Source organism: Sciurus carolinensis, unplaced genomic scaffold (genome assembly GCF_902686445.1).
Source record: "Sciurus carolinensis unplaced genomic scaffold, mSciCar1.2, whole genome shotgun sequence".
NCBI classification, from domain to species: Eukaryota; Metazoa; Chordata; class Mammalia; order Rodentia; family Sciuridae; genus Sciurus; species Sciurus carolinensis.
The window spans coordinates 42,386-65,471 of record NW_025920297.1 but is presented as its reverse complement, the minus strand read 5'-3'; the positions used below and the strand labels follow the sequence as shown (position 1 = coordinate 65,471).

Genomic DNA, 23,086 nt, shown 5'->3' with positions numbered 1-23,086 from the left:
TATGAGAGCCTTTACTCGATCGGTGAATTAATCCCCTGATGGGGATTAAATGAGTGGTAACTAAAGGTGGGTAGGGTATGGTTGGATGAGGTGGGCATCAGGGGCATGGCTTTGGGGTATATATTTTATATCTGGTGAGTGGAGTCTCTCTCTACTTTCTGATCATCATGTGAGTTGCCATGATGGCTTGCCTCACCTAGAGCCCCAAAGAATGGAGCCAGCCGTCTGTGAATTGAGACCTCTAAAATCATGAGCCCCCAAATAGAAACTTTTCCTCCTCTACAATTGTTCTGGTTGGGTCTTTCGGTCACAGCAGTGAAAAATCTGACTAAAACATCTTTCCAACAGGAGAAGTTTTCAGCAAGGCAGAAGACTTAAGAAAGCAGTTGCTTACACCCATTGTGTCTAGCCTACATTTCTCCATACTATGTCAATAATTGGCAAAATCACAAATGGCTTTTAGTCCATACAAAATTATGCCTATTTTCATATACTAATCAGTCTCCTGAGCACTGTTAAACATGATTAGTATTCTGTTTCTTTTATATCAACTTACAGGGTTCTAGAAATTATTTTGAACACTACTCTCCAATATCAGAAAAGGGACTCTTGTGCCTAGAAAAGGTAATAATAAAGGACATAATATTTGGTTTTAATGACATTTTTATTTTATAAACTTTGATTTTTAAATAAAAATACCAATATAAATATCTTAAAGATGATATTGCTATTTTTTTCTATACAACAAACATTAGTTGAAAAAAACCAGAAATGTTATAGATACTGATATCAAATGGTTGAATGCAAGAATGTCTAGGGAATATTGCTGAAATTTAAGTCAGTGAGCCCCAATAGAGTTTATATATATATTTAGAGTGCATCTCTTATAGACAGGATATATTTGAGTCTTCTAGAATAATCCATATTGAGGCTGGGCATGGTGGTACAAGTCTTTAATTACAGCTACTTGGGAGGCTGAGGCAGGCAGATCACAAGTTCAAGGCTGGCCTGGGTAACCTTAAGTGAGACCCTGTCTCAAAAATAAACATTGAAATAAAGGATTAAAGATGTAGCTCAGTGGTAGAACACTTGGCCTAGTATGTGCAAGGCCCTGGATTCAATAACCGATACAGCAAAATAAATACTCCATTTTGAAAATCTCTTAATTACAGAGTGTAGCTTAGTCCACTAACATTTAACACAATTATTACAATAGCTGGGTATGGATCTACCATTTTATTATTTGTTTTCTATTTGTCTCCTCTGTTTTGTTCTTTTGTTATTCCTTTCCTGTTTTGGGGGGAATTATCTGAATACTCAGAATTCCATTTTATTTTCCATATTGGCTTTTTAGCTGTATTTCACTGCATTTTTTTAACAATATGAACTGCGATTACAACGTATATCTTTAACTTTCCAAAGTACACATCAAGTTAATATTGTACCTCTTCACATAAAATGTTGAAAACTTACGATGATACAGGTCTATATCTCTCACCTCAGGTGTTCATATCACAATTATTTTATGTATCTGTGTGTGATATAAACTGTAAAGGACTATAAATTATTGCTATAGTTATAGAATTATAAAGAACTTATGATGAAACAAAACAAAAACAAAAAGTAACACTTGCATTCACCCAGAGGTTACGATTTTCAAAGCTATTCATTCCTTTTTAAAGACCTGGTTTATCTGGTCTCATTTTCCTTCAGCCTACTGAACTTCCTTTTGGCATTTCTTGTAGTGTGCTACTTTGTCAGTGATGAATTTTCTTAGTATTCTTTTGTCTGAAAATGTCTTTTGTTCACCTTCATCCTTTTCTAAAATCATTTTTTAGTTGTAGATGGACAGGACACCTTTATTGTATTTATTTTTATGTGGTAGTGAGGGTCAAACCTAGTACCTCACACATGCTAGGCAAGCATTGCACCACTTAGCTACAACCCCAGTCCTTCATCTTTTTTTTTTTAAATATGTTTATAGATGGACATGATGCCTTTAATTTTTTATGTGATGCTCAGGATCAAAACCAATGCCTCACACGTAGAAGGCAAGTACTCTACCTCTGAGCCACAACCACAGTTCCTTCAATTTTTTTTTGGGGGGGAGGGGGTACTGGGGATTGAACTCAGGAGTACTAGGTCACTAAGTCACATCCCCAGCCCTATTTTTTTGTATTTTATTTAGAGACAGGGTCTCATTGAATTGCTTAGTGCCTAGTTTTTGCTGAGTCTGGCTTCAAATTCACGATCATCCTGTCTCAGCCTCCTAAGCCACTGGGATTACAGGTGTTCACCACTGCACACAACCTTCATCCTTTTTTAAAGCCAGTATTTTTATAGCCTTTATTTCACAGTAAAGTATAATGAGGAAAATATATCTTTCACAATATCAACAAAAATCATAAAAATAGCAGAAATGAATATGAATGAACTGAGTGTATGAATTCTATTAAACTGTACAACTATCTTTTCTGCTTTATTGACAAAAATAAAATTGTGTATATTCAAAGTTTACCTTCATCTTCAAAGAATATTTAAATATATTTTTAGTTGTATGTGGACACGTATCTTTTTTATTTAATTTTATGTGGTGCTGAGGATCAAACCCAGTGCCTCACACATGGGAGGCAAGTGCTCTACCACTGAGCTACAGTCCCAGTCCCACGAAGAGCACTTCTGACAGAATTTCAAATTAACAATCATTTTTTTCTGTTGGCACTTTAAAGATGTTTTTCTACTCTCCTTGACTTCCATGGTGTTTGATGAAAAATGCTAGTTGTTAATCAAATTTTTGTTTCTCTGCATGTATTTTTTCATTTTTACATTTCTGCCTTTAAATTTTTTTCTTTGGAGTTGGAGATAAAGTTCAGTGACAAAGCACTTGTCTACTAAGTGAAAGGTCCTAGGTTTGATCCCAGCACTACACATACAAAAAAAGATTTGCTTTTTGTGGGTTTCAACAGTTTATATGCCTTGGTATAGATTGTTTTTATTGTTTGTTCTTGCTTGAGCATTTTATGTCTGTGTATTTCTTTCATGAAATCTGGGAAATTTTGAGACATTTTTTCTTCAACATTTTTTCTGCTCCAGTCTCTCTCACTTTTCCTTCTGGGCTCACCTTTGATGTTACCTAAAAGGTCCCCAGGACTCAGTTTATTTTGTTTCTTAATCTTTTTGTCTCATTTCTTCACACTAAATAATTTCTATTCTATTCTTTGGTTCATTGACTCTTCTGTCATATCTAATAAATTCTAGTTACTTCTGTCTATAAATTTTTTACTTTAGATCCTGAATTTTTCAGATCCTGAATTTCCATTTGGTTCTTTTATGTTCTTTCTGTTTCTCTGCAAAGATGGCCTACCTTTTTAATCACTGCAATTATGTGTGCGTGTTTTAAAATTCATCAAGAACAGCTTTAAAATTGCCATTTTTTAAATTATTTAAGATTTTATTGGTGCATTATAATTAGGCATAACAGAGGAATTCATTATGATATACTGGTACAAGCACATAAGACAATTTGCTCAATTTCATTCCCCGAGAACCTCCTTGTTAAGATTTGGACATGAGATACCTGGCCCCAAAAAGCACATATTAGGCAACACAGCAACATTCAGTTAAAAATGATTAGATTATGATACCAACAACCTCAGCAGCAGATTAATCCATTTAAAGAATTAATAATTTAAGTGAATTACTGGGTGGTGACTGTAGGCAGGTGGGGCATGGATGGAGGAAGTACATCACTTGGGGTATGCCCTCAGGAATTATATTTTGTCCCTGGCTCATCACTCATTTGTTCTCTGCTTCCTGGCTGTCATAAGCTGAGCAGCTTTCCTCTGCCATGCCCTTTTAACCATCATCTTGGGTCCAGAGCAATGGAGTTTTAGTTGACATTGGAGAAAACCATGAGTCCTAAATAAAATTTTCCTCCTCTAAGTTTTTCTTGTCAGGTATTTTGGTCACAGCAATGAAAAGCTCATGAATACACACTCCCCTTTCCCTCTCCTTGGTCCCAGTTTTATGTTTTTGTGCCTGGGATTGAACCCAAGGGTGCTTAACACTGAGCCACATCTCCATCCCTTTTTATTTTTAATTTTGAGACAGGTCTCACTAGGTTACTTACAGCCCCGCTAAGTTGCTGAGGCAGGTTTCGAACCTGTGATCCTTCTGTCTCAGCCTCCTGAGCTGCTGGGATTGTAGATGTGTGCAACCACAACCAGTCCCTTGGTCCCGATTTTAAATTCTTGTTTGCTAGCTCCAACATATGGGTCACAATGGTGTCTCAGTTGATTTTCTTTTCTCTTGAGAATGTGTTCACTGTAGGATGTCTTTGTATTTGACTAATTCTGGACCATATAACAGACATTATGAATGTTAATTTATACAGATTCTTTGTTGGAACTGAATTTTAAAAACTGGTCTTGAGCCTAACTCCAGAGTCAGTGAAAATCTTTTGCTTTAGCTAAGCTGGTCTCGGTGTGACCCACACATGCTTAGAACAGGGGTTTGTCAGAGATGTTGGTAGACAGAGTTTAAGGATCTGCTCTTTTAGTTTTTCCATTCCAATATCCCTCCACGCTCTTTGGCAACAGTTTTCCAAACTTTCATTTTCTGATCTCCCTGGGTCAAATAAACTGGTTTTTTTTTTGTTGTTGTTGTTCGTTTGTTTTTTGCAGTACTGGGGATCGAACTCAGGGCCTTGTGTTTGCGAGGCAAGTACTCTACCAGTTGAGCTATCTCCCCAGCCCTAAACTGGGTTTTCTACCAACACTGCTGCCTAACTTGCTGCACAGAGTGCACCTAAATCAAGGCTATAAACCACAAAAATGAAATTCATTTTGTATAACATCCCTCCTCCTAAGTTTGTGCTCCCCCTGCCAACAGAATGTACCTGCTTCCACTCTCATCTTCAGTTAGCTGCTTTTTTACTATTATTTCCAGGTTTTAGAGATGTTTTCTTTGGGGTAGTCAGGTAGGATTCAACTCCAGTATTACTAAATTTATCACACTGACATGTCCCCCCACCACCAGTTTACTGAGGTATAATTTATCCACAGTAAAATGTCCTTCACATTGATTTTTCTTTTGTTTTTTTTTTTCATCTCCCCTCTGAGGGATTCACATTGATTTTTAAAGTACACTATGCTTTAATTAACTAGCACAAACATAAATACACCCATGCAGTTACTTCCAAAATGATTCAATTAGTAAAACAGTATAAAAGTTTCAAATTTACCCAAGATAAGAAATATCAATTTCTCAACAGCTATGTAAGGCCTTAAAGAGTCTTATATAGCTTTAATGTATTCCTCAGGAGCTTTCATATTCTTAGTAAGTTCCAAAACTGTGTATTATAAATAAAAAGGTACTACAGAGACCTATGATACAAATTAGCAGAAGATACAACTAACCTTTTTTCCTGAGCTTCCACCTTTTTTCTTTGGTGTGGGATTTTTAAGAGAACTGCCCTTCTTGGGGACTGCAGTATGTCCAGGTGATTTAGTTCGACCCGATTTCTTGATCTGCTGTGTTGGTTGTACTACAGCAGTTTTCTGTGGAGACTGCATTGACTGCTGGGTCACTTTGGAAGGGGAAGACTGTGTTTTTCCTATATTCTTTGCAATAGGAACTGAGAAAAACACAGCAACAAAAAAATTAAAGTAAATGGCGTAATTAAGGCATTATCTTCTTATGATTCAAAAGAAGTTTATAATTCTTCCCAAAGGTCATTCATTGAAAATTATTTAAAATGAAGTTTTAGGTACTTTAAGATTTCTTATATCAGGAAATAGTTTTAATACTTCAGGAAAAATAAAAAGGCCTTTATAAGGATAGCCAGTAATACAGAAAAAGAAAATTCTAGCAATTTACCTTTTAGCTACTTTCTATTTTTTTCTTAGCATAAAAAGAGTTTTTCCTTCAGAAAACACTACCCAATTATGCCATGTACAGGAATTATCTTGCACATTAATATAGAAAAACATAACAAAGCAACTACCTAGGGCTTTTTCTTCATCTTTCAGAGGCTTGGTGACTCCTTTGTTCTTGGGTTTTTTTTCAGCTTTAGTGAGGTATAATTGAAAAATAAAAATTATATATATTTAAGGCTACAATACATTATGTTCCTCTATGTATGTCAAATAATAAAGTTTCATGTACTACAATACAGTCTTCACATTAATGTTGTCATGGAAAGGCCACTATCATACCCACGTGGTTTGTAGCAAATGGTTATCTGGTAGCTTAACCCAGACAATTTTAATATTTTGAATAAAGACTACCTGCCCGGTTACTTTTGTTTATGTTCACAGTTAAATAAGGAGTTTTTCTTAGTATCTATCCTTTAATAATTTCATTATTAAAAAAATGAAATTTAACACAGTAAAAAGTACTAGTGCCAAATAAAAATTCTTTATAGGAAGAGCTATGCAAGTGAAACACTTATACAACTGCACACAAATCAACTATTTTTGAGGGCTTCATTTTACAGCCTGAAACAATCTACTGTTTACTCCTCCCATACTGAAAGACTATGTGTATATATATAAACCTGACCTGTGATAGAGAATATCTCATCTTTTCTACAGTCTTTATCTACCCCTTAGCAAACCAAGAGGAAGCAACAGCCTATTCTCATCTGTCAGAGCAAACATAAGGCCACTTAACTGCTACCATCACTTTCCCCCTCATTTATAAATAGTTCACCTACTTATATCAGCTTTTCCTTACCCCCATTATCATCTACTTCACATTGTACACACATTTCACCTTTTTCATAAATTCTAGTAACCTTATCATATTATTTCTTGTTATACAATCTCCTTGTCATCATCTTCAGGATTTTCCCCATCATACTACTACTGATGCTTCATCATCCTGACCTTATCCATTTAAGATTTCAGCTACTCCCTGAAATAGTTACTCCTGAAAATTTCTTTAACTCTTCTGGTCTCCAAGACAACCATGTCCCCCTTCTGTACTTCAAAACTTCCTTACTGTCCTGTCTGCTTTAAACCAACTGGCCATGATGTTCTCATTATGACATCTAACCACAAGCTCCCTTCATTTTCATCCAATCCATTAGCATTATTGTGACTGCTTTACACTTTCTTTGACCTGCACCCAAGTGTCCACCTCCACCAACACCTCTAACCTCTCTAACACCTCAACCCTTCTCCTTTATCACCCCTTGCTCTTTGATCATGCCCAGCATGTCAATTCCCACCTTTCTGGATGCCCATTCAACATTTCAGATCTGTGGACTCAACCATGGATTGAAATTACTTGGGGAAAAAAACTGCATCTACACTGTGTATATACAAACTTTTTTCTTGCCATTATTCCCTAAAAAACTACTTATATCATATTTACACTGTATTTGGTATCATAAGTAATCTAGAGATAATTTTAAATATATGGAATGCTGTATATAAGTTATATGCAAACACAATCCCATTTTATATAAGAATTGGATTTTGGTATCCCTGGGGAGTCCAGGACTAATCCTAAGGATACTAAGTGTGTCTGTCCATCAATCCACTAAAAATAACATTAGAAATATCCACACAGGGGCTGCAAATTAGTTCAGCCACTCTGGAAAGCAGTGTGGAGATTCCTTAGAAAACTTGGAATGGACCCACCATTTGACCCAGCTATCCCACTCCTTGGCCTATACCCAAAGGACTTAAAATCAGCATACTACAGTGATGCAGCCACATCAATGTTCATAGTTGATCAATTCACAATAGCCAGACTGTGGAACCAACCTAGATGTCCTTCAATTCATGAATGGATAAAGAAACTGTGATATGGGGCTGGGGAGATAGCTCAGTCGGTAGAGTGCTTGCCTTGTAAGCACAGGGCCCTGGGTTCAATCCCCAGCACCCAAAAAAAAAAAAAAAAAAAGAAACTGTGATATACACACACACACACACACACATATATATACACAATGGAATATTACTGAGCTATAAAGAATAAGAAAATTATGGCATTTGCAGGCAATTGGAGAATATCATGCTAAGTGAGATAAGTCAATCTCAAAAATCAAAAAGATGAATGATCTCACTGAGAAGTGGATGATGACACATAATGGGGGTGGGGGGGCAAGAACAGAGGAAGGAGGAACTGTATAGAGGGAAAAGAGAGGTGGGAGGGGTAGGGGGAAAGAAAAAAATAACAGAATGAATTAAACATCATTACCCTATGTAAATGTATAATTATGCAAATGGTATGCTGTTACTCCATGTACAAACAGAAACAACATGTATCCCATTTGTTTACAATAAAAATAAATTTAAAAAAAAGAAAAAAAAATAAATGAATGAAAGACTAGTAGAGGAAGGAGAAAATTGGGAGGGAGGATGGAAGGGAAAAAGAAGGCAATGAGAATTAAATGAGAGAAATTAAATTGAACCATCTATGATTTTGTCAAAATAAACCCAATTACTTTGTATAACTAAAAAAAAGAAATACCCACACAGAAGACCAATGAAATAGAAGACACAGAGACAAACCTAAATAAATACAGTTAACTCACACTAGACAAAGGCTCCAAAAACGTGCATTGGAGAAAAGATAGCCTCTTCAACAAAAGTTGGGAAAAGTGTAAATCCATATGCAGTAGCATGAAATTTAAGCACTCTCTCATCTTCCACAAAACTCAACTCAAAGTGGATCAAAGACCTAGGTATTAGACCAGAAACCCTGCACCTACAAGAAGAAAATGTAGGCCCAACACTCCAAGAAGTTAACTTAAGAACCAACTTCCTTAACAAGATTCCTAAAGTGCTTAGAAGTAAAATAAAAAATAAATAAATGGGATGGTACCAAACTAAAAATCTTTACAGTGAAGGAAATAATCAAGAGTGTAAAGAGAGAGCCTCTACAGAATGGGAGAAAATCTTTGCCACCTGCACATAAAATAGAACATTAATCTCCAGGATATATAAAGAACTCAAAAAACACCAACACACCCCAATCAATAAATGGGCAAAGGAACTAACCAGACACTTCTCAAAAGAAGAAATATGAACTGTCAAGAAATATATGAAAAAATGTTCAACATCTCTAGCAATTAGAGAAATGCAAATAAAACTACACTGAGATTTCAACTCACTCCAACCAGTATGGCAATTATCAAGAATACAAGTAACAATAAATGTTGGTGAGGATATGGGAAAAAGGATACACTTATACATGCTGGTGGGACTGCAAATTGGTGCAACCATTTTGGAAAGCAGTATGGAGCTTCCTCAGAAAACTGGAAATGGAACCACCATCTGACCCAGTTATCCTACTCCTCAGTTTATACCCAAAGGACTTAAAATCAGCATACTATAGTGATGCAGCCACATCAATGTTTATATCAGTACAATTCACAAGAGTTGAGCTATGGAGCCAATCTAGATGCCCATCAACAGATGAAGGGGAAAAGAAATTGTGTTATATGTACACAATGGAATGTTAGTCATGAAGAAGAATGTCTATGATATTTGCTAGTAAATGGGTGGATCTGAAGACTATCATGCTAAGTAAAATAAGTAAATCACAAAAAAACAAAGGGTGAATGTTCTCTCTGATATATGAAAGCTAAACCACAACATGTGGGGTGGAACAGAAGTTCACTGGATTAGACAAAGGGAAATGAAGAGAAGGGAGGGGGAATAGGAATAGGAAAGATAGTAGAAACAATTTAACATAACCTTCCTATGTATACATATGAATACACCACAGTGAATCCCAACATTGTGTATATTCACAAGACTGGGACCCTAATCAGAGTAAGATATATTCTATGCATGTCTAAATTTTATCAAAATGGACTTTACTGTCACATATAACTAAAAAGACTCAATAAAAAAAAAATCCACACAGTTTCACTTGCATATCAGCAGTGACCTTTAGAATTCTCACAAAGAAAACACAATAATCTCCAGCTCAGTCTCCAGCAATTTCAGAACTAAAGAGTAGATCGTGTTAAATACCATAGGCAGAAATCATTCAGAGACATTGACTTGGCAGAACATAATGAGGGGGAAAAAAGCATCCCTACTGTCCAAATAGTTGACTGTCAGAAACACCTGGTATCTACCTACATTCATAAGAGCAGGGAATCTTCTGTCCTTGTCATACATTGCCCCTCCTCACCCCACATGAATCCTGCCTCCCCAAGGTTTCTACTTATTCTTCTTTATATCTTCACTTAAAGACTTCTCTAAGGTACTGCTTTTTCTAGTCTATCTCCCACTTTCCTACTGTGCCCAAAACAAGCATAAAAGGCCCTTTAGTCTCTCATCCCTCTCATTTTCAAGGGTTTATTTGTTTTACAAACTGCCTCAGGAATAAGAACTTACAAAGGAAGGAAAACAAGGTCTCCAAGTTTTAGGGGTATCTGTCCCAATTTTTTATGAAAACTGTATCTGTCTTTTTATATTTTAACCCTTGCTGGACCTTGCACCAACTTCCCAATTCTGATTTGAAGGCTCACCAGTTTCCAACTCATCTACCAAACATACCATCAGAGTACAAAAGCATGAACAAGACCAGCCCTGCTGTCTTAGTTTCTCTTTCATCCCCTCCTTAGACTCCTTGATGACCCATGTAGATTTCCCTCTCAACAAAAACCAGTTTTACAGTATTTAAAATGCCTTAAACACATAATAAAAGATCAACTACACAAAAAGAAATGATTCCTTCAGAAAAATAAAAATTTCATTTAAAATGCTTTTAGGGAGTGACAGATCATTTTCATTTGGAAGTACTGTTAGGTCTTTTTCAGCAGCTTTAAAAATTATGGCTGGACAACTAAACCAAAACCAAATATACTTAAAGGATCTACAGCTTTAATTCATTCCCTTGTTTCAAAACAGGGCTTTGAAAGCTAAGATAAACAGATTTAAGAAGGAAGAAGAAACACTTCATATATCTTATTTTTAAAGTACCTTAAAATGCACAGAATAGTCTTTCTTAAAGTTATTGAAAACTTGAAAAAAACATTACTGGGGAAAATTTCCCAAATACAATGGAAAAGTCAAAGGTTAGCTCCCTAATGAACAAAATACAAAAGTCCAGTTAAAATTTAGTTTATCTCCATATCTAAATAACAATGCCCTTTTTTCTTGGCATACACACTAAATTAAAATAAGAAATCTAAGGTTGGTAAAATGTAAATTGTTTCCTACCTGGTTATACATCTCATACATATTCAGCCTAAAAAGGACATCATAAAAATGCAAGAAGGCTAGAAATAGCAATTAGAATTTAGAAGGGTTTAAGAATCTTGTTTTAAAAACATTTGTTTTCTATATGCTGATCACAGAAGCTTTGTAAACTACTCCCTTCAGCCTCATGGTGGGAGGATGCTTCCCCCACTTAAGAGGATTTTCACAATTGTTACTCTCATATGCATGACATTATTCAAGATTACAATCTCTATAACTTTCAATATTTTCATAAGAAAGTTCACATAAAAGAAGACAATTTCTGTTGTTTTAGGTCAATCCATAATTCATCTAATAATATATTAGCTTTTAAAAAGCCACTTGATTTTTTTTTTTTTTTTTTGGGTGCTGGGGATCGAACCCAGGGCTTTGTGCTTACAAGGCAAGCACTCTACCGACTGAGCTATCTCCCCAGCCCCGCCACTTGATTTTTTAAACCACAGTATCTTTTTTCTTCCTGAATGATTTCTATAGAATGACTTTCATGACAATACTGTTAAAAGACATAGCAGTCACCACTACAAAAACACATTAAATGTACATTAGCAAAATGATATACATTCTATATCATAAAAATACTTTTAATAAGTCTCATCTAATGCCAGTGGGGAAAAAAACATTTACTTTTTGTATTTCTAAAAACTATAGAAAAAAATTTGACAACAAATTCATTACAAACTGGTGCTTTAAATGATCAAGTATGACTTAAATAAGGCTGTTCCTTTTTGGGAGAAAAGAAAAAAGAAGAAAGAAAAACATCTTCATGATAGAAATAACCAGACTGACTTTTCCCTATACCACAAAACAAATTTTTAAAAAGTGACTATTCAAATAAAATGCCAACAATTTTAACAAATAATATTTAGAACAAAATAGAGGATTTTCTGAGATAGCGAATTACTGGGATAGTTAGTCTACAAAAGCTAACAAAGCAGACAATGAATGTCCTTAACTACACTTCAACTACAATACAAAGAAACTTCTGTGGTAATTCCTACCTTTATAAATATCCTAGAGAAACAAGTTGTTGCTGTATTTACCATTAAGGTGATTTAGGTTCCACTTCTTGCTCCTCACCAGGAATAAAACTGCATTTCTGGAGAAAGCCAGTTAACAACAAAGCCCATGTTGCCTGAGCGAGCCTGAAATCCTAGCAAATGGGGATGAAGCTATTTGCATTTGTTGGTTTAAGGGGGGGAGGAGTGAGAGGAGGAGACTAAGGGAACTGCTAAAGTAATTCGCATATTGTCTGTGAGCTGTAGACAGTGATCATCAGTCACCTGCTCAAACTTCCTTCACTCCTGCCTTCAGAGAAGGATCAAATGTTACCCTGGGTCAGAGAATCTGGAAAGAAGTGAGAAGACAAGCAATATCTAACTGCCAACCCATTGCGTCTACAAACAAAGTTATCCCCGCTGGACTACGTGTCCTAAAAACCAAGACATTTTAATAGTCTCAAGAGAACTTGTTAAAATATACTATAGAGCAGACCAAGAAAGAAAAATCTCCAGGCTCTGCTTGCAATTATTGCAGCACTGAACTGGAATACTTCGAATAGAGAAAGGACATTTTTTTTTTTCAAGATACCTCTTTGCATCATAATAGCCATCTCATTTGCACAAGCAAAACATTTGCTCCAAGCTGTTCATATGAAAAAGAAAATATCAGCTGTTTAAAATTTCATGGCTTTTGCATGAAACATTTGGGTTTGAGAGCATTTCTAACCATTTCATTTATACTAAACAAGAAGAGTACTGAATATACTAAGAATATTCATATTTTAATATAAACTACATTAAGAGCAAAAATCTAAATATTTAAGCATTTACTTAGAAGCCTTCAAGTGAAAAGGAAACACTTTTCAACTTTTTACAGCCTTGTTTATATGTACCTCTGTCACTTCTGACCCACTGTAACACAAAAATGAAGTCATCCTGTATGAACTTTTACCAAACATACACAGTCCTACAAAAATACAAAAAAAGTTGGCAAAGATATGCCTTAAAAACAATAAAACCTTAATTTTAAAATTTAGAAAGGTGAAGCACAAATTACAGAAAACACCTACTCGTGCTTGACTGAACAAAGAGCAAAAGCAGTCCTGATTTTTAGTTTTGGTGGTGGTGGGGAATGAGAATGGGGTGAGGGCAGGGAGTACAGGTTACTTCTTATACGCTCAATGAAAACTTTGAAATACTTTCAAAACAACAAACTTTGAAACTTTTTAGAAGAAAAATATTATCTGCAAGGAGGTTTTTCGAAATAAGACTACTATATAAAATGAACAGTAGCATAAGATTGAAAGTTGAGATTTTAAACCTTTAAATTTTTAAAAAAATATTTTTAGTTGTAAATGTACACAATACCTTTGTTATTTATTTTTATGTGGTGCTGAGGATCAAACCCAGTGCCTCACATGCTAGACAAGCGCTTACTGAGCTACAAACCTCAGCCCCCCTCAAAATTTTAATTAAAAAAAAAAAAAAAAAAAAAACAACAACTAAACCACACACACCTGCATGCAAACATAAACCATCATTCAAAGAAGCAGTTAACAATACCAAGATAATTCATTATGCTTAAGATCTATTAATTTTCCTTCTACTTTAATCTTAGGAAGAAAAAGTTTGTTCATATAATTAATGTCTGAATTAGCAACAAATAAAATGTAATTTGCCAGGTCTATCAAATATTCATTATCACCAAGTTGTGAAGGAAATGCCATGTTACCATTTCCATTTTGAAATTAAAGCTGTTTTCATGAGAGATAGGGGGCAGGGGATCCAATAAACTGAAGGATTTTATCAAGAAAAGAGTTAAAGATAGTCACTGAATGCCTACAGTATCACTGGGCAGCAATGTTTGGCTATACCTTCCTCATTCTAGATTTTCCCCTCCTCCACAGTTCCTTCGGACCAGAGGAATTCCTCTATACTCTTGGGAACCTGCAACTTTATACTCAAAGCATCTGGAAGTTTGCTGCCTGCTCTCCTTCCCAGTCTGTAAGATCACAATTGCTTAAAGAACTGGACTACAAGATGACACTTCACACCAGTATGGATCATTAATTTATAATATATAAATCTGAAGCTAAACTCAAAACAAATTCATTAATAGTTTAGAGTTTATGTAAGTTCAAATTTTAATTTATGTGGTTTACAATAAAGTATTTAAGCACCATTAAAGCAAAGTACAACGGTTTACAATGTGACGAATTATTTTTTAAAAACTTTGAATATCTCAATCTCAGAAAAATTAACTGGGAACAATTTTTGAAAAATAATCTGAATTTTTTAAAAGACTAATAATATACATTTATTATGTTCATAAATAAATATGTTCATAAATAAAATAGTAATGTATTTGGTTAATTTTCTTCAAAAAGACAGGAAAATTTAAAAAAAATTTTTAACTCTCATATAGCTTTCAAAATAAGGGTAGTTCTAGTTCTGACTGCAAATTGCTGGAATTACCCAGTCTTGCTCCTTCATGGATTAAATATTCGGAAGAACTGACCATAAATTTCTGTAACTATATGCTAGACACATGGGAAGGGAAATATGAGAAAAATATAAAGCATTACCTTACAAGATATTTCTAAATTTCTATCATTACTTAGAGGGAACTAAGATTAAAAAAACAAAAAACAAACAAACAAAAAAGACACAGAGGGCAGGAGAAATAAATTAAAAACAGCAAGAGCAAATGTGCAATTAGAAAATCTGCATTGGGCCTCATTTTCATCTATCTGTGATTCAGTCTCCTCCAAGTTGCCAAGGAGAAGCACTCAGGTTTCTTTTCTTTCTCACCAGACACCCTGTATGGGTCTGTTGAGTAAACCTGATGAGCCATGACAGCATTAACCAGAAGCTGAGGGCTTTGAAAGTTTGTAGAGTCATAAGGATAGTCAAGAAAGGAAACCCTAAATAAATGAGGGAAAAAGGCACACCACTTGTTGAATTTTCTATCCAAGTAGTCTTCCCGTGGATTTTCCTACAAATGATAAGCATAACAACAATTTCACTGTTTCTGATCATAAAATGCTTTTACACAGTTGAAGAAAAATTTAGGTCTGGATATATAGCTTAGTGGTAGAGCACTCACCTAGCATGCATAAGGCCTGGATTCAATACCTGGGGCAGGGGGGTATTGTGTGGCAGGGTGGTGCACACCTATAAACTAAGCTATTTTGGAGGCTGAGACAGGACTGTAAACTTGGAGGCCAGCCTAAGCAACTTATCAAGACCCTGTTTCAAACTTTTTGATAAAATATAAAGGACTGGGGATATAGCTCAGTGCCCCTGGGTTCAATTCCTAGTACTACCAAAAAAGAACTAGAAGTTTTATTTCTTATTTATTTATTTTTTTGCGGTGCTGGGGATCGAACCCAGGGCCTTGTGCTTGCAAGGCAAGCACTCTACCAACTGAGCTATCTCCCCAGCCCTAGAAGTTTTAAAGTAAATTAAGCCTTATTACTATTATTGAAAGGAAAACCAGTAAAGTTTAAATTGTTTTTAATGTAAAGTCAAATCAAGTATCATGGCTGCCTTACTATATTTAACATTCAACTGAACTATCTTTAGTCATCAATTATTTGAAAGTTTTATGTGTCACGTCCTTAAAAATTATGGAAAAGCAATTATTTAAAGGTTGAAAAACATTTTCAATGAATTTGAGAAATATTCAAAACAAATAGATGTTTTTATGAAATTAATTTACTGTTGTTTGCCTACTGAAATTAGTTAATTCTAAGTCCCTTAAATTATTTAATATTCAAGTCAATAAATAGCTCTGTAAGTTAAAGTCTATAAATAATAATATAAAGCAATTGAGTAAGAAAGTTTTATGTTTATGACAAAAGGTTGATACGTACAATAAAGCAATCAAATTGATAAGTAATACTCTTAATAGGAAAATGAAAAAAGGTGATTAACAGACAAATTATAAAGGAATATTAATGGTCAAAACACATGGAAAGAGAAGATTCGACCCTACTAGTAACCTATAAAATGAAAAACTTCAAATAACAGAAACAATAAAGATAATTTCTTTTTTGGGGGGGGATGCTGGGGATCGAACCCAGGGCCTTGTGCTTACAAGGCAAGCACTCTACCAACTGAGCTATCTCCCCAGCCCCTGATAATTTCTAAGGTTGGCCAGAGTATGAAAAAACTACTTTCACCTACCTCTGAGGGTGGTGAAAGTGGATATACCTTTCTGAAAAACCATTTGTCAGCCTTAAAAACATAACCCTTACCCCAGCAAAATGAATGAATGGAAATAAGGGAGGTATGCAAATACATATGCATAAAAGTAATTATCATATCACTTAGTTAAGTAACATAAATATAGATGTATTCTAAATACCTAACAAAACAGATTTTGTTAAGCTGTATGATGGAATACCATGCAGAATTAAATTACAATTTGTAGGGATATATTTTACCTGGGGATACAGATTCTCCTCAACTTAGAATGGGATTACATCCCGATAAACCCAATTTAAGGTGAAAATAATATTAAGTCCAAAATACATTTAAAACTGGGTATGGTGGCACTACTGGGGAGGCTGAGTGCAGGAAGATCACTTAAGCTCATGAGTTCGAGACCAGCGTGAGCAACATAGGGAGACCTGTCTCAACAAAACAAATCAATGCATTCAGTACAATACCTCACTTGCTGGGCATAGTAGTGAATGCTTGTAAATTCCAGAAATTTGGGAAGCTGAGGCAGAAGGATCAAAAGCCCAAGGCCAGTCTGGGCAAATTATCGAGACCCTGTCTCCAAAGAAAAAGTTAAAGAGGGGCTGTGGATATAGCTCAGTGGTAGAATGCCCCTGGGTTCAAGCCCCAGTAACACAAAAAAGGGGAAGAAATATACACCTAGCCTACTGAAAATCATGACTTAGTCTGCCTACCTTGAAACATGCTCAGAACACTTAATATTAACCTACAGTTGGGCAAAATCATTGAACACAAAGCCTATTTTATAATAAAATGTTAGCTATCCCAAGTAACATTTTGAATACTATACTGAAAGTGCAAAACAGAATGGTTGGATGGGTACAGGAGACACAGATGGGTGTTTTATAGACATAATAGGATGTAAAAACACAATATCCAAAAAATGTTGGCAACACAGTACCCTGTGGAGTATCTGTTGTTTTCCCTCCTAATCAAGTGGCTGAATGGGAGCTGCAGTTGGCTGCTACTACCCAGCATAAGAGTATAGTACCACATATAGCCAGCACAGGAAAAGGTCAAAATTCAAAGTACAGTTTCTACTGAATGCATATTGTTTTCACACCATCATGAAGTTGAAAAATCATAAGTTGCACCATCCTAAGTCAGGGACCATCTATATAGTCACAACATATTATGAAAAAGTAGGCAAGAAAGTAGAATGTGCAGGATAATCCCTTTCAAACTAAAACTGTTAAAGCGCAAATATGATACACAAATACATTTTTCTTTAAAAAGCTAATAGGCACAAGTCCCTGAGTTCAATCCCCAGCACCATCAAAAAAACAAAAAGCCACGGTGCAACCACTATGGAAAGCAGTATGGAAATTCCTCAGAAAACTGGGAATGGAACCACCATTTGACCCAGTTATCCCACTCCTTGGTTTATACCCAAACAACTTAAAATCAGCATACTATAGTGACACAGCCACATCAATGTTTATAGCAGTACTATTCACAATAGTTAAGCTATGGAACCAACCTACATGCCCTTCAACAGATGAATGGATAAAGAAAATGTGGTATATATACATAATGGAATATTTCTCAGTCACAAAGAAGAATGAAATTCCAGGATTTGCCAGTAAATGGATGAAACTAGAGTCAATAAGTCAATCCCAGAAAACCAAAGGCCAAATGTTCTAATAAGTCAATCCCAGAAACCAAAGGCCAAATGTTCTAATATGTGGATGCTGACACACAATAAGGGTGGGGGAAAAACAAGTTCATCAAATTATACAGAGAGGAATGAAGGGAAGGGAAAGAAGACAGGAAGAGGAAAGACAGTAGAATGAATCTGACTTAACTTTCCTATGCACCTATATGAATACACAACCAGTGAAACTCCACATCATGTATAACTACAAAAATGGGATCTTAATTAGAGTAAGTTACAGTCCATGTGTGTATAATATGTCAAAATACATTCTGTCATGTATGTCTAAAAAAAAATAAATTAAAATTTTTAAACCCACAGGATGGGCTGGGGTTGTGGCTCAGTGGTGGAGCACTTGCTTCACACATGTGAGGCACTAGGTTTGATCATCAGCACGACATAAAATAAGTAAACAAAATCAAGGTATCATGTCCATCTATAATTAAAAAAGAATTATTAAAAAAAGCCACAAGGAAAAAACCCACGGGGCTGGGGTGGTGGTTCAGTGGTAGAGCAACTGCCTAGCATGTGTGAGGCACTGGGCTCAATTCTCAGCACCAAATATAAATAGATAAATAAAGGTCCATCAACAACCCAAAAAAAATATTAAAAAAAATACCAGTTCCCATTACCACTTAACATCCCTTTCCCAAAATAATCAGTATTCCAGATCTGATATACAGCTTTTCCAGGTATTTTTCTATGTATTTATATACAGTATATATTTTATAGATACATAGAGAAATACATACTTTGTTTTTGACATAATGGCATTATACTTCATGTAATTTGGGGGACTTGCCTTTTTCAATTACTATGTCTTAGCTTTCTTTCTTAGTTTAAGTAGGAATACTCTCAGATCTTCTAAGTTACCCTACATTATTATAAGTATACCATGACTTATTTCACCATTTCTCCATTGACTTCAACATGTATGCATATATATTCTGAAGTTATATGCATAAGAAAAAAAGTATTAAGTCAAATTCAGACCAAACATTCACCATACTCTGCAACTTTTCTCAATTTGTTTTGAGAATGTATTACTTTTTCTATTAGAAGAAAATTGTTATATTAAAAATTACAATAAAAAAATCAGAAAAAACATTTTCCTGTCAAGAACACATCACGTTATGTGTAAGAAATGCTACTTTTATTGTATAGCTGCCATCTAAATGTATGATGTATTGGCTAAAGTAAATATTTTCTCTAATCCAAAAAAGTATTTTGCCCTATCTAAGTATAGTACTAACCACTGTAAACTAATCTATAATTAATAAGCAATGCTTAAAAGAAAGCAAAATGAACCACATATACAATGTCTTTGGGTGAATATCAACTAAAAAATTTTAACCATATGTATCCCCAGAATACTAGAATTCTTTTGGGAACTTCTGGGAATCCTTACAAAACAGACTGTTGCACCAGTGGGCACACCATTTTTTCTACCCTAACTACTTTCAAGTCCTACTTTAACAAAGTTTGGACAATTTGTACCAATATTTAAAATGCAGGCTGGGGATATAACTCAGTTGGTAGAGTTCCTGCGCCTCACAAGCACAAGGCCCTGGATTCAATCCCCAGCACTGCAAAAGAAAAAAAAAAAAAAAAAGAAAGTGAGACTTAAAATGCAGTCATGAGAAGTGTTCAAATTACTTCAAATTATCTGTACTACTTAAAATACTGAATGACAAAAGTTAAATATAACATCAAGCATTTAAAATTTCTCACCATTAAACAGCTTACTATTTGTATATGCATGGCTCTGCCAAGACATCAAAATTCAATGAGACCCACACTTAAAAATATTAGGGTGAAACTGCAAAACACCAAAGATGATATGAAAATGTTAAAGTAGTGGCAGGGGGGGCATGACAGATTATAGTCAAGAGGAGAAAAGTTAGACTGACAGTTGAATTCTCAACAGCAGTAATGGAAACCAAAAGGCTTAAAAAAACTTTAATATGCTGAGAGAGTAACTATCAATCTGGAATTCTAAGCCAAGAAAAATGTCTTCCAAGAAAAGAGTTGAAATAATGACATATTCATATGAACATAAAAGTGAAAGAGATTACCATAAGCAAACCTTCACTAAAGGAAATTCTTAACTATATACCTCGGACACAAGAAAATTAATTACAGATGAAAAATGTAAAATACCAAGAAGGAATAAAGAACAAATATGTTAAATATGTGGTTAAATCTCAACAAATATCAAGTATACAAACAACAATAATAATGGCATATGAGACTGCAAAAATGTATTAATTAAAACATATAACAGTAGCAACATGAAGTTGAAGAGGCTAACTGGACTGGTTATTCTAACTTCCTTTTACTGTGTTAGTGCAAAATAAAAATACCAATTAATTTCAGCCTTCTATTAAGGAAGCATGTTAAGAATTTCTTGAGTATTAAAAATAAAACAAAGTATATAACTTCCGAATAGGAAAAAGGAAAAAATGGAATGAGAAAAAACAGTCCCCCAAAAGTCAAGTGTATCTGACAACAATAAATTAAAAGACAAGGTGGCAGTCAGGCGTGGTGGTGCACGCCTGTAATTCCAGTGCTCAGGAGGCTGAGGCAGGAGGATCACAAGTTCAAAACCAGGCTCAGCAATTCAGCAAGGCCCTAAGCAACTTAGTGAGATTCTGCCTCAAAAAAATAAAAAGGGCTGGGGATGTGGCTCAGAGGTTAAGTGCCCCTGGGTTCAATTCCCAGTACCAAAAAACAAAAACAAGTTGGCTGACTGGCCCAAAACTCAAAAAAAAAAAAAAAAAAAAAAAGAGAAAAGAAAACAGAATAAACTAAAAGGATGGATAAAGGTTGAACATTAAAGAGAGAACATGAACACCACTGTTATTACTACATTAATATCACATCAATATCAGATAAAGTACACTTTGAGGTAAAAGCAAAGCAAAACAAAAAACACACATACACAAAACATGTTACCATAAAGGAGGTTACTGTAGAAGGTTCAATTGATTGTAAAGTTATAAAAATTTAAAATTTGTATATGCTTGGTAATACAGTCACAAAATACATAAAGTATAAAGCAGATGGTGAAAGAACTGCAAGGAAAAACAGATAAGGAATTATAATAAAACCTATATGGGAAAACAAATTGAATAACTGCCAATTTCTCATCAGAAACCATGGAAGCCATAAAGAAGATATACAATATTTTTCAAGTGCTGGAAAAACTATCAATCTAGAATTCTATATCCAGCAAATATCCTTCAAGAATGAGGAAAAAATAAAATCATTCTCAGAGGAAGAAAAACCAAGAGAATTTGTCACCACCATACCTCAAAGAATGGCCAAAAAAATTCTCTAAGCAAGAAGAAAATGATAAAGGAGTAATCTTGAAAATCAAGAAGAAAAGAACTAAAGGACAAAATATGAGCAAATACAATAAACTTTCCTTCTCACGTTTTCTAAATTATGTTTGCTTATGAAAGCAAAATTATTAACACTAACATGGTTTTCAATGAGTGTAGAGGAAATACTGAAAACATTACAAATAGTAGAGGGTAAAGAGACAACAGACAAGGCAAGATTTTTCGATTTTAGTTGAACTGGGAAAATGTTCAGTAGGGTAAGGATAGAAAAGATATATCTCACAATGTACTGGGGAAGCCACATATTTTTCCACATTTTCCATTTCCTATTTAATCCTTGACTCTAAATCTGACTTTTTAAAAAAGTCCAGTAACCACATGCACTAAGATCACCAATGAGCTCCCTTCTTACTTGACTTTTATGCTGATAATGTTGAATATTTTCTCTTTAAAAACGCTTCCTCTCCTATTGTTAGGAGAACCAACCTAGTGACTATCCTACATTTATGTATGCTTTTTCTCAGTGTCCTAGATTTCTAGGCCTATTGATTCAGAACTCCTGGATGTGAGTTCCAGGACAATGTCTTTTAACAAGCTACCTCAAGTGATTCAAGTGTGAGAATTACTTTTTTTTCCCCCTTCCCTTCCCCTGCTCTGCTCCTGAGAATTACTGTCTTAAATGTTCACCCACGAAGTAGTTTTGGTTCTCTTTCATCTCCACCTGGTTAAACATGCACAATTAAAACCAGACTCAACTTCTATCATTTGCTTTTATCAACAAAACATGTAAACAGTACCCTCCCCCACACATCTGTACTCCTGCCTGGCAAAAACAGTATTTATTTGCGTGAACATGATGACTCTCAATCCTGTTTTTATCAATCAGGATCTTTTTTTAAGGCTCCATACCTGCATGTGCAGCAATCCAAAGGATATGTGCATCTGAATGTTAAAAAGTTACCCTGATATCAGTTAGGATTAAGTTCAGCTCATAATAAGAAAAAAACCTAGAATAGTGGTTTAGATAACATAGTTTATTCCTCTCCAACAACAGTGTAGAAAAGTGCAATATAGACTAATACGAAAGTTCTACTGTACAAAGTCCTCAGGGACTATAGCTTGTTCCCATTTTCCACTTTATAGTGCCTAGGATGTGGTCCCCATCTCATGATCCAGCCAAAACCATGTTCCCAGGAGCAGGACAGAAGCAGGAAAAAGAGAGGAGGACATGCTCATCTCTCTATAATATAATTCCTGCAAGTAGGACACACTATCTGTATTTAGTCAAAACCATACTTGTAGGAGGCTGGAAAAGTAGTCATTATGTTAGGCAACCAAATTGTATTGCTAAGGGAAAAAAAAAAAAAGAGTACTGAATAGTAATTCTCAGTCATGCATTCCAAATTCACCTTGTCACAAACTGAACTCCTCAGTTCTTAGGATAAACTGAAATTTCACACATTGTGATATGTCCACCCTACCTTTATTTACATTTGATCTAGCAAATTCCTTCTCCTCTCTTTAATATTCATATCATGTGTCCTTTTGTGAAGCTTTCCTTTACCCAACCACCTTTCCCTCTAGCACAGATCAGAAGTCTTTGGGTCACCTCCATAT

General features: G+C 35.0%; 1 protein-coding gene and 1 non-coding gene across 7 annotated transcripts in view; both read right to left on the bottom strand.

The window, feature by feature from the left end:
* Scml2 (Scm polycomb group protein like 2) overlaps positions 1-23,086 on the bottom strand; it is a 73,111-nt gene that overhangs the window by 20,453 nt on the left and 29,572 nt on the right. For 4 of the 6 annotated variants that reach the window (XM_047538205.1, XM_047538203.1, XM_047538204.1 and 1 more), the window contains exons 8-9: positions 6,005-6,067; positions 5,418-5,635 (exon numbers count right to left, since the gene is read on the bottom strand). In XM_047538205.1, coding sequence (XP_047394161.1) covers positions 5,418-5,635; positions 6,005-6,067 — 281 coding nt within the window. The remainder of the gene's footprint in view (positions 1-5,417; positions 5,636-6,004; positions 6,068-23,086) is intronic. The other 2 variants (XM_047538206.1, XM_047538207.1) reach the window with 1 other exon arrangement.
* Trnat-ugu (transfer RNA threonine (anticodon UGU)) lies at positions 16,285-16,359 on the bottom strand. The gene has a single exon. It is a non-coding gene; the product is annotated as a tRNA-Thr (tRNA).